Source organism: Oncorhynchus nerka, linkage group LG27 (genome assembly GCF_034236695.1).
Source record: "Oncorhynchus nerka isolate Pitt River linkage group LG27, Oner_Uvic_2.0, whole genome shotgun sequence".
NCBI classification, from domain to species: Eukaryota; Metazoa; Chordata; class Actinopteri; order Salmoniformes; family Salmonidae; genus Oncorhynchus; species Oncorhynchus nerka.
This window is the reverse complement of record NC_088422.1, coordinates 59,285,908-59,299,044: the sequence shown is the minus strand read 5'-3', so window position 1 is coordinate 59,299,044 and position 13,137 is coordinate 59,285,908. Positions and strand designations below refer to the sequence as shown.

General features: G+C 39.5%; 1 protein-coding gene across 2 annotated transcripts; it reads right to left on the bottom strand.

Annotated features, from left to right (window-relative positions):
• Positions 1 to 1,201: 1,201 nt before the first annotated feature.
• Positions 1,202 to 11,664, bottom strand: LOC115111098 (mucin-15-like). 2 transcript variants are annotated; one of them, XM_029636977.2, is made up of 4 exons: positions 11,408 to 11,664; positions 9,212 to 10,017; positions 4,040 to 4,213; positions 1,202 to 3,899 (listed from the first exon to the last, which is right to left on the bottom strand). In XM_029636977.2, the coding sequence occupies exons 2-4, from the start codon at positions 9,999 to 10,001 to the stop codon at positions 3,778 to 3,780; spliced, it is 1,086 nt and encodes a 361-aa protein (XP_029492837.2). In that variant the 5' UTR covers positions 10,002 to 10,017; positions 11,408 to 11,664; the 3' UTR covers positions 1,202 to 3,777. The 2 variants fall into 2 exon arrangements, with proteins under 2 accessions (XP_029492837.2, XP_029492836.2); XM_029636976.2 differs by having other exon boundaries at positions 9,212 to 10,022; positions 11,408 to 11,663.
• Between the last annotated feature and the right edge of the window lie 1,473 nt (positions 11,665 to 13,137).

Here is a 13,137-nt window from a genome sequence, read left to right as displayed (position 1 = left end):
CACACACTGAGGTCAGGTTCAATTTAGGTTCTGAATGAAAGGTAAAAAATATGTACTTTCCGGACATTTAAAATGCGTATTTTCTGGGACGTTGAGAAGACATCATTTATAGACATCTATGTTTGGGCCCTATCAAGGCTGGTCTAGACCGGACAAAATCTGAGCCAAACATAGACGTCTATGTTTGGGCCAAATCAAGGCTGGTCCAGATCGGACAAAGTCTGAGTCAATCACAGACATCTATGATTGGTTCAGATTTGTTCCGGACCAGACCAAAAACCAACATCCGTGGAAGTGGAAATCAAGACCGATAGAGACTGCACCAAAAAATACATTTAGGTTAGGCTACTTGATCGAAGAAACCTGCATGATGTAAAAAGTGTTTGTCTCATTACATTGTCATTTATTTTATATCCAGCCTGTAGGCTACAGAAAAAGCCACATCCTCTTCTACCGTAGGCTATATCTGTTACATGATTTATGTTAGATTATTTTTGGCGATGCGTCTCTCCAACAGCACCCTGGAGATGCGCGCTGGGAGTGGACCTTAAATATTTTGTGCCCCTGCCTTTGACAAAGTGGGCACTGCTAATTACAGGTTGGCATCAGCGCTCACCTAAAAAGCCATATGCTACTGGTCAGTGGAGGCTCCTTGGAAGAGAAAGGGGGGAGGGCTCATCCTCAGTGAACTTCATTTTTTTTTTTAAGTGAAACATTTAAAAAATCATTTTTAGATAAAACTATACTAAGTATATTCACGTCACCAAATAATTGATTAAAACACACTGTTTAGCATTGAAGGTCTACAGTATCCTCAGCAACACTGTAGGTTAGCACCATGGTGTAGACAGCTAGCTTCTGTCATCCTCTGGGTACATTGACATCAAAGCAAAACCTAGGAGGCTCATTGTTCTCACCCACTTTTATAGACTTACACAGTAATTATGACAACTTCCGGAGGACATCCTCCAACCTATCAGAGCTCTTGCAGCATGAACTGACATGTTGTCCACCCAATGAAAATATCAGGGAATTAATCTAGTACTGAAAGCATACGCTACAGCTAGCTAGCACTGCAGTGCATAAAATATAATGAGTAATTGACCCAAAGAGAAAAAAAGACAATAGTTGTGCAGTTTTGAACAAATTAATTTCTTCCAAAATTAAGGAGAAGCAAGAGAGAGAGAGAGATAGAGAGAGATTTGGTTTTGTATTTTGTTTTACTTTCACTTTCACAAATTGTCATTGTTTTTGTGCAGAATTTTACAAAAATATAAACACAACATATGAAGTGCTGGTCCTTGGTTTCATGAGCTGAAATAAAATATCCCAGAAATTTCCATTCGCACAAAAAGCTTATTTCTCTCAAATTTTGTGCACAAATTTGTTTACATCTCTGTAGTGAGCATTTCTCATTTGCCAAAGTAATCCGTCCACCTGACAGATGTGGCATATCAAGAAGCTGATTACACAGCATGATCATTACACAGGCGCACCTTGTGCTAGGGACAATAAAAAAGCCACTCTAAAATGTGAAGTTTTGTCACACAACACAATGCCACAGATGTCTCAAATTTTGATGGAGCGTGCAATTTGCATGCTGACTACAGGAATGTCCACCAGAGCTGTTGCCAGAGAATTGAATGTTAATTTCTCTACAATAAGCCACCTCCAACGTCATTTTAGAGAATTTGGCAGTACGCACAACTTGCCTCACAACCGCAGACCACGTGTTACCACGCCAGCCCAGGACCTCCACATCTGGCTTCTTCACCTGCGGGATCATCTGAAGTCAGCCACCCGGACAATTGGACAATTGATGAAACTGAGGAGTATTTCCATCTATAATTAAGATCTTTTGTGGGGAAAAACATATTCTGTTTGGCTGGGGGCCTGACTCCCAAGTGGGTGGGTGGGCCCACCCGCCCCACCCGCCCCACCCATGGCTCCCAATTTTGGCTCCCAATTTTTTTCAGTATCTATGAGGTTTTATGTCTTGTTGGAGGTGTGTCTTCCACCATAGGTGGCCTCCTAATGAGAGGGCCGGCCCTGAACCCGTCCCAATTAGTTATCCAATCTCATTAAACATTTTAGAAAAAGCAGTGGTGGAAAAAGTACCCAATTGTCGTACTTCAGTAAAAGTATAGATACCTTCACAGAAAATGACTCAAGTATTAGTGAGTCACCCAGTAAAAGTCTAAAAGTATTTGGTTTTAAATATACTTAAGGATCAAAACTAAATGTAATTGTTAAAAAGTAAAAGTATAAATAATTTCAAATTCCTTATATTAAGCTAATTTAATTTAGTCTTTTATTTAAGGATTGCCAGGGGCACACTCCAAACATAATTTACAAACCAAGCATTTGTGTTTAGTGAGTACGTCAGATCACAGACAGTATGACCAGGGATGTCCTCTTGATAAGTTCGTGTATCGGACCATTTTCCTGTACTGCTAAGCATTCAAAATGTAACGAGTACTTTTGGGTGTCAGGGAAAATGTATGGAGTAAAAAGTACATTGTTTTATTTAGGAATATAGTGAAGTAAAAGTAAAAGTATTCAAAAAATATAAATAGTAAAGTACAGATACCCCCCAAAATTACTTAAGTAGTACTTCAAGTATTTTTTACTTAAGTACTTTACACCATTGGGAAAAAGGGTGTCATTATACTCATAGGGGGAGGGTGCTAGAGTTTTGAAAACAGGGGTGCCAATCATTTTGAACCCTATCTATATTTTAGTCATTTAGTAGACACTTTATCCAGAGTGACTTACAGGAGCTATAAGGGCCTTGCTCAAGGGCAGATCAACACATTTTTCTACCTAGTCAGCATGGAGAGTCAAACCAACGACATTTCAGTTATTGGTCCAACACTCTTAACCGCTAGGCCACCTGCTGCCCTGCTATCTTTTTTAGATGTATTTTTATTACTTTTTAAACAAAATCTCTTTCTCTGAGCAATTGTATTAGTATAAAATAATCTAATTTCCCCATTGATTTATGCAATATAGCTCAGTATTTGATATTTAGATTTTATACAGTCTTTTTTTCTCATCTTTATCAAGGGTGCCAATGATTATGGACATGATTCTTGAAGTATATATCTTAACTGACTTGCCTAGTTAAATAAAGGTTCAATTAAAATCAAACATTTATGTTTATATTGAGTTGACCTGTGGCTAAATTGTCATTTAGAGTAAGGTACAAAAATAACCTTATTTGAGTGTAGGTCTTCATGTCTAAGAAATGTTTAATTACCTTTGTCGAACCATCTTGGAAATATAGCAGACAATTAAGACTTCATTTTTGGCTTTTAGTACTTCTATAATAGACTGTGCTGAAGTGTCTAGAATCCTAAATTGAGATCCATGCATGACGTTTTCTCCCATTGAGATCAATGCGATAATTATGTGGAAGTCTAAGTTATGTAAAGGTAGTATTCGTCCTAGACGTAATAAAGAATGGGAATATTTCCAGCAAATTTAAAAACTTTCCTTCCAAACCAATGTAATTTTAGAAATAAAAACATATAAACATATTATTCAAATGTTCCAAAATAATAATAAATTCCTAACACATTTCCAAATTCTCAAAGTTTCCTGGAATTTGGAAAAATGTACAAACCCATATAACCAATGCATTAGGGTGCAGTAAATCCATGACTTGACATTCTGCTATAGAGACTTCTGCACGTTAATGCGTATGTTGGGTCTCAATAAGTATTTTGTATATGACAGTCTCCTTTAAAGTGTTTAAGGTTAGTCTTGGAGTCCTTCTCAATTTTCATGTCCTTGTGGAAAGTGGTCCATTGGGATATTTTCCATTTGGAGTCCACGATTGTAGTAGGCGGAACCATCATATTTCAAGTCCACAGGCTCAGGGTTGTTCAGTCGTAGAACTAGGAGTGAGAAACAGAGATGTGACATTTTGCATGGCCGATAGGATAACAGGAGCTTTCCTATTATTGATCCAGTTCTATCAGATAGAAAATATGCCAGGAAATCCTAAAAGGGAAATATCTCTAAGGGAACTTCCTACCTGGGTCTGAGGGGATTTCCTCAACAAGCTTCATGTGTGTGAAATCCCGTCGGTCTCTCCTTCTCAGGATGACGTAGACCACCATCGCCACGAAGCACACTGCCACTCCTATGCCCAGGATGGCAGCCCATGCCTCACTCCTCTTCTTGTTCTGCACTGCATCTGAGGCCAAACCTTTAGAAAATGTATCAAAAAAGAATACATGAAAAATAGGGGAATACATTGCAAATACAACATTCTAATATCGGTGCAATTCTAATATATGGTGCAATAAAATGTTGTCTGGGATGATATATCTCTGTATTTCAAAATATTCATCCAGTTACACTTTACTGTAGATTATATACAGATGGTCAAACTATCAACAAAGTGGCTGTTGATAAGCAAATACTTCCTAAGGTTACGTTTAGGGTTAGGGATAGGTTTATAATAAGGGTCAGGGTAAGAGTTAAGGTTAGGGTTAGTGGATAGTAAGTTGAAATGTTGTTGACAGTTATTGAACATCTACAAATCATATACAGTACAAACCATCTACTTGTGACTATCCAAATAAAGTACCATTCTTCTTGTAATTGAGGGCAAAATGTGTGTTTCAAAATAAATGTGCATAAAGAGCACCCTTTTGCATGAGTAGTCTCCAACTCAATAGATAGTACTATTTCCCAGCCGTGTAATAACGCCGCCACAATCAGTGCAAAAGCCATGCGTGAAAATAACAGGTTTTATTGCAATTCAGTAAAAGTTTTCCATCTATTTAATCACGTTGAACCAATTAGTGAAACCAATAATTAACCAATGTCAGTCAAATGAAGTGTAAAGTGTATCAGTATTTCATTGCCGTTTCATGTCATTTGTGAAATTACCACGGAAGTGATACAGTGCTTTCAGAAACGATTCACACCCCTTGACTTTTTCCACATTTTGTCCTCTTACAGCCTGAATTTAAATTGGATTACATTGAGATTTTGATTCGCTGATCTACACACAATACCCATAATGGTCATCGGCAAGGACTAGGGAGTTATTTAGGATAAAAATAAATGGAATAGAGCTAAACACAGACAAAATCCTAGAAGAAACCTGTTTCAGTCTGCTTTCCACCAGACACTGGGAGACAAATTCAACTTTCAGCAGGACAATAACCTAAAACACAAGGCCAAAACACTGGAGTTGCTTGCCAAGATGACATGTCATTTTTTTCTGAGTGGCCTGATTACAGTTTTGACTTAAATTGGCTTGAAAATCTATGGCAAGACTTGAAAACAGCAGTCTAGCAATGATCAACAATCAACTTGACAGAGCTTGAAGAATTTTACAATCCAGGTGTGCAAAGCTCTTAGAGACTTACCCAGAAAGACTCACAGCTGTCATTGCTTCCAAAGGTTATTCTAATACGTATTGAATCAGGGGGGTTGAACTAGTGTTTCATTTTGCATATATATTTTTGGGATCACATTTTTCTTCCACCTTGAGTATTGTGTGTGGATCGTTGAATAAATTGACAATTAAATACATTTTTTCCCCACTTTGCAACATAACAAAATATGTAAAAAAGTGAAGGTGTGTGAATACTTTAAAACATTTGACCAACATGATTTATTAAATTATGCTCTCCCTGAATCTCTGAAAAGCATTATGTCTGAAATGCAGTTACAGGCTGTGTTAGTTCTGCTAATGTATTGATAAAAATGCAGTTCCTTATGCCTTGGATCCAGCACCTAGGTTGTACTCATTAATTTTGTGACTTTTATTGATAAAAATGCCACGAAAAGACAAAGCAAAGAGGACTATGGATTGTTTGTGTTACCCATGAAAACCTGTTTACCATAATACTACTGTCTTCTTGGGCATAATGTGGTTTGTGGTATACGAAGATGAGATCTAACTATTTCAAGGGCAGTTTTGATAAAACGTTATACAACTAAATGAAAAGTACCAGACTAGTCAATATGTTAATAAGATTAACAACATGTTTACTATGAACAACAGTTTCCCCTCTTCGAAAAAGCTTTCACAATCTCAGTCATCACATTTGGAAATTCAAATGTTTACTTCCCTGACATCTCCTTATCTGAAAACCAAGCTAGTTAACCTCACTTGCGTTTCTATTTTCTCACAACACCTTTTATTTGATAAAAAGGAGCACACCCTGCATTTACATTAGAAGAAAGGGGGGTATTTATATTCATGTGTTACACGTTTCGTCAAAATATTGTTTTGGCTGTTTAAACCTGACTCCCGACTAAACGCAATGTCGATTGGCACTGATGAAGAAGTGCATTATAGTTGCTTGGGAAAACATTGCCATTTCTAAAGGAGGAACATAATTAGTAGGAAAACCTTTTGTCATCATTGTGATGTTTTCAGATTGACATTAGATGTAGTATTACGTTAGCTAGCTAGCTAAGATTGAGGGGAGAGCATCTGATTTTATCTAGCTAACTCTAGAATTGCTAGGTATTTTTTATGAACTGCTAGCTAATGGCAACATTGCCATCTGTCTAAAGTAAATTTGGTATTTGGTATTTTTGTGTATTTTATTAGGATCCCCATTAGCTGTTGCTGAAGTAGCAGCTCCTCTTACCTGTGTTCACACAAAACATGACATGATACAGAACATCGATAGAAAATAACAGCTCAAGAACTGAACTACACAATTTTGAAATAAGAAAATAAGAACAAAATAAGAACCCGTTTTGGTTCCAGGTAGAACCCTCTGTGGAAAGGGTTTTACATGGATGCCCAAAAGACTTATACTTGGAACCAAAAGGAATTCTTCAAAGGGTTCTCCTATGGGGACAGCCGAAGAATCCTTTTAGGTTCTAGATAGCACCTTTTTTCCCCAAGAATGTAGTGTAATTTAGACTAAAATGTCACCATTTGGAATGACTGGGCACCACTTGACTTTTGGGGGCCACTATGGCTGAGCTCTTTTTAGAATGTAGACTCAAAAAATTAGGAGTGCATCAAGGGTTCTTCTAAGATCCTCAAAGTTCATCGAAGAACCTTATGGTTCTTGGCACTGAAAAATGCCAACAAAAAGGTTCTTCCAAGAACCACATAGGAGGTTGGGTTCATAGAGGAACCGCTTTAGTTCTTGGGGGTTCTTGCAGGAACCTAACTACCCAATTGAAACATTTGGAATTGAATTTGAGACGACAGCAGGTGCAGGCATTCAACTGAAAAATTTAAAGATCTCCTCAATTTAAGGTAAGGTTTGTCCCTAGTATGATCTAAATTGATATTATTTTATGATTATACTGTCTATCTTTCATATTTGTGCAAATGGCTGCTTGACACTTTGTCCCTTTTTACAATTCGTTCTATGACAGAAAATGGACACAATTCAATGGATATCAATCAACAAAGAGGTAAGAATATGTTAAAGGATATAGCAGCATTGGGCAAAGATTACTGAACTGCGTAGTCATTTGTGTTTGTCTTTGTATGTACAATTAGTAGTGGTGGTTTGCCTCATGTTATGCAGATCACATGTATCATCTACAGTTTTCATTTTAATTCATGGTTTCTCTAAAATCTTATAGGACTGTCACAACAGCCATCTTCCTCATTCTGTACCTCTTCAATAAAGATCCCAGAGCCCTCTACATTATGTACAAGGTATGTGTATGAAAACCTTTGTCAAAGGTGAACCGTTTTTTCCCCCCATTCACATTTACCACAAAAACCAAGGTATGTTTTGTTAATCACCTGTAGAATTACATGTATTTTTAGTATTCACAAACGTCACCCTCCCTACACCTCTGATGAATATAACAGGAAACCTGTCCGATCATTCTGGCTATGGATAACCTACAGAGGACACCAACATCAACATGCCAGAGTCGTTTTAAAGGGTTCTTCGAATAACTTAGGGGTTAATTAATCAATTTGAAGAACCCCTAAAGGATCCTGCAGGAACCTTTTATGTTTAGTGTAACAATGGCGTGATGCTACCAAGTGATGGCGGGTCAATCCATGAATAGAGAAGATATGATCTAGGTCCGGATATTGTCTACTTTTGTGTGACATGGTTGTGGGAAACGCTACACGTTTTCACTCCATGTTCCCTAAAGGAAAGGTAATTAGCCAGTATTGGTTGTCAATAGATTAATAAACATTGCCTATAAAGACTGCGATGCATAACTAGTAAGCTGTACTAACCATGGAAAATCTGTAAAGCAACATGCAAATGAGGTAAACAAACAGGTCAAACCAGCCACAGTCTAAACAAATCACTGGCTGAAATGTATGATGAGGTCTTCTCAAAGGTAACACTGTTTTTCCTTACACATTTCCAAGTTTTTACAGTTTGATAGATGTAGTTACTACATATTCAAATCCATGACTGGACCTGGCAAATAATGTGTAAGTGTTTGAAAAGGTTGTAATTGAGTTTGAATTACAAGAGGATCTATTTGTACATCATTTAGAACCTGTCAAAATTGGGGATATCCTCCTTTAACGAATGTCTCCAATCACCCACTCAAATAAACCCTTGTTTAGTATGTTAGAAACTGGAGAGCAGTACTCTCACGCCCTGTATGGCAGCAACGAACCTCAGCTACTGACCCCCTCCTTCCTGTAGCCAGGCTAGCATAGGGGTCTTTTGTCCCCCGAAGAAGGTGTTTGTAATGGAAGCCTCCACTCACTGTGGGAATGTAAGTATTTTCTGAAAGTCAAATCTACCCAGCCGGTTAAGGAAGGGGAGGTTGTGCTTTGACTTTTTTTTACAAAAATAGTAACAAAAAAGAAAATAGATACGTCAATTGTGGGTCAGGGAGAGACTGGAAAGAAAGCGTTGTGTAAAAAAGACGATGATGATATATCATAAGTGCCCTTTGAGTGTTGTTGGGTATTGTGTAACTCTCTAACTAGGTCCCTCCTATGTTCCAATCTGATACTGTGTGGTTATTTGTAACTTTTGACTGCTCTGTCTGGTTGCTGACTCATGCATTAATATGCCTCTCCCAAAACATTTAAAACAATATCACAATGGTTAAATGAAGTGAACACACCCAACTTTAAATTGTTGTGATCTCTTGGTATCTCCCTAAAAGTTGTTACGGGCTCACTTGAACAAGCAAGTAAGTAGGTTATAGGCGCACACAGCAGTACCCTCGAGACAAAGAATGTACCAGATATTTAGACGCTGGAACACTGTCTCCTCACCTCTCGCAGAGTTGCTTCCTGAAGCGGCACCAGTTTCCATCATGGCTGTTATTGTGCTGGGACCTGTGGTTGTTGTAGTTTCTGGGATGATTTTGGCAGTTGTAGTCCCAGGGGAGTCCAAGGGAAGCTTTGTGGAGGGGGAAGCTGTGGATGGTTCACTGGATGGCTCTGGTACTGCAGTCGTTACATTATGGAAGTCCTCTGTACTGTTGGTTACTCTGTTCTCAGCACCAGGATCTGGACCAATCTGCTCTGTGCTATTGGTGTCTGGAGCTGTGGTTGTCTCATTTAATTCAGTGTAATTGGACATGGAATTAGAGCCATTTGAGTTTTCTGTGATTGCAGTAGTGGTGGTAGTTTGGAATCCACCGTCCTCTCCGGTTGCATTGGAAACTTGGCTTGAGTTTAAGGCAACACTCACTGGGGGTTCTGGTGCAACAGTGGTTTCTGGAGGTTCCTCTGCTGTAGCATTTGGCAACCCTGGTGGCATTGTGGTGCCAATTGTCACACCACCTGAAGTCTCATTTGTGTCCTGGATGTTGTCCTGTTCCCCACTAAATGACACCCATTCAGAGTCATCTGTTGACTCAGTACCCTCCAGGGTCATATCAACAATGTCATTGGACTGAGCTTGTGATGTTGTCTTGTTTAGCTTGGATTTGACCAATTGACGAAGCCAACTTTGATCAATCGTTTGTCCTGGAGAGTCTGTTGGTGCCTGGAGCAAGGCCACATGAAAACCTTGCAGTTGCAGAAGCAGAACAGCACTGATGATTGCGTAAAGATCCATATCCCGTCTCTCGTTCCTGTTCTGAACAACAATCAACACGTAAACAAAATATTTTTGTTAGATACATTGAGTCAAGGTTGGTTCTCCACAAATGTCAAATCTGTTTTCTTAATTATCCCATTTTGGCCCAAATGTCCCATGGTCTGCAGGCCACTATTGATTATAAATAAAGAATATACAGTAATGTACATCATTTTTCTTAAGCAACCAGTCGCCAACAATTAAAGAAATGTATGAATAGTTCAACTGATTAAGGCCAGATAAGGACTTTATGAATTCCCAAGATTCCTATATGGTATTTTATTTTCCCCATGTTATGGAACAATTGCTCACCCTACACTACAAAAAAAGCAAGCTCTCTATGGGTGGTAGATTGATTTGACTTTATTGTTATCTTTTAATAGAATTATTATCTATTCATACCAATCCAGGAGATAAAATGTTGATGCTATCAGTTTAGCTTTGATCTCAATTTTGTTAAGGCTGACTCAGGGTCAGAAGGACAATTATTTCCCCTGAATAGAAGCAAATGTTTTTCTAATCAAATCTCCCAGAACTTGTATTATAGAGTGTCTGCCAACTCAGTTATGGGGACAATAGACTAAAGGAATGCCAATGCAATAATAATTCAGGGTGTAACTATGGGGAGACTCCCATGTACTTTAGTTGAGTCAATCTGGGATGAACAGCGATATTGCCTGTTGGCATGCTAAATACACATTCAGCAGCATTTTCAAAGCACACATGAATGTCTACCTAGCATTTCCCCTTCAGAAATATCCATAAAGCCAAGGGTTGATATCATGATAGAAATAAAATAACATATCTGAAATAATGTGTTCTGTCTGTTGGGGTTAATTACTTTATTTTATTTACATTTAAGCATAGAGAAAGTGTCATGATTAACTCAGTCACTGTAGACCATCTTTTTGCCGAAATGTTATCCTCCTTCAATCACTCTGAGTATCTTTGTGTTCGGTTCGTGTGCTCTTCCAACTTTACATATTGGGTTTGGTAAAAATAAAGTTGGTTTAACACCATTTGAGTCCCCTCAGCAAATTATGCAAAAAAAAACCATATACACTTGACAATGACCTTACTCTGCATAAAACAATAGTCTGGAGGAGATGACACATGTATATTGGTTTGCCTGACTCGTGGACAACTACTAAGTACAACGTTAACCCACCAACACCTCAATATGATCATTCTGTTTCATTTGAAAGTGGTATGGCATTTGCAATCGGACGGATTTTCCTCATTCGTTTTGGTGGCGTTATCATTTTACTAATCAAACTGTACCAGACACATATATTGGTCACACAATTCAATGTCTACCATACATCTCCCATACAGAAGAAATTGTGAAATAGCTCTACATTACTAAAATCACGATCACCACGTACCTTTATCTGGTGCTTGGTCAGGTGGTTACAGCTAACAGGTGTGCGGAATGCAGTGAGATCTCTCAGTGAAACAGCCAGCGTATGAGAGAGAGGGAACAATAGGCTAGGGAAGGGGGAGGGCAGTGCAGGGTATTCAGATCCGAACAGCCAGGAACCTGTTCTACCTGATTTTACACCTGACACAAACACACCCTGATATCCAGACAATCCCTAAATGGTCATATGGAACTGGCTATCGGGTAACTACGGTTATTTAGACATGTCATGGTTTTACGGCTTATCTTCTGTGTTCCTGAGATGTACACTACACATCAGTTTATTTCAGTTCCGCCCAAATTCCCCCTTTGGGCGGAGCATCTGCCCCCAGGTCCTCGGGAACATTCCTCCCTTGTGATCGTGGAATGGCTTCTGTCGTCATGGCAACAAAAAGGGCAGTACAGCGTCCCATCAAATCAAATCAAATCAAATGTTATAAGTCACATGCGCCGGCATACAACAGGTGTAGACATTACAGTGAAATGTTTACTTCTGAGCCCCTAACCAATAATACAGTTTTTTTTAAATGTATGAGTAAGAATAAGAAATAAAAGTAACAAGTAATTAAAGAGCAGCAGTAAAATAATACTAGCGAGACTATACACAGGGTGTACTGGTACAGAGTCAATGTGCGGGGGCCCCGGTTAGTTGAGGTAGTATGTACATGTAGATAGACTTATTAAAGTGACTATGCCTAGATGATAACAACAGAGTAGCAGTGGTGTAGCCATTTGATTAGCTGTTCAGGAGTCACATGGCTTGGGGTAGAAGCTATTTGAAAACCTCTTGGACCTAGACTTGGAGCTCAGGTACCGCTTGTCGAGCAGTAGCAGAGAGAACAGTCTATGACTAGGGTGGCTGGAGTCTTTGACAATTTTTTGGGTCTTCCTCTGGCATCGCTTGGTGTTCACAAAGGCCATCGTGCCCACAGAAGAGCAGCATGACCATGAAAGTCCATATAATATGTAAAGGCCATAAACTACCCAAATCCAAGATAAAAAATAAATGTCTAGCCAGAAAATAAAACCCTGAGCAGCCTTCCTCTGACACTGCCTGGTGTAGAGGTCCTGGATGGCAGGAAGCTTGGCCCCAGTGATGTACTGGGCCGTGCGCACTACCCTCTGTAGTGCCTTGCGGTCAGAGGCCAAATATTTTCAGTCTCCTGAGGGGGAATAGGTTTTGTCGTGCCCTTTTCACAACTGTCTCGGTGTGCTTGGACCATGTTAGTTTGTTGGTGATGTGGACACCAAGGAACTTGAAGCTCTCAACCTGCTCCACTACAGCCCTGTCAATGAGAATGGGGTCCTGCTAGGTCCTCTTTTTCCTGTAGTCCACAATCATCTCCTTTGTCTTGCTCACATTGAGGGAGAGGTTGTTCTCCTGGCACCATATTGCCAGGCCTCTGACCTCCTCCCTATAAGCTGTCTCGTCGTTGTCGCTGGTCAGACCTACCACTGTTGTGTCATCGGCAAACGTAATGATGGTGTTGGAGTCGTGCCTGGCTGTGCAGTCATGAGTGAACAGGGAGTGCAGGAGGGGACTGAGCATACACCCCTGAGGGCCCATGTGTTGAGGAACCATGTGGCAGATGTGTTGTTACCTACCCTTACCACCTGGGGGTGGCCCGTCAGGAATTCCAGGATCTAGTTTCAGAGGGAGGGGTTTAGTCCCAGGGTCCTTAGCTTATTGATGAG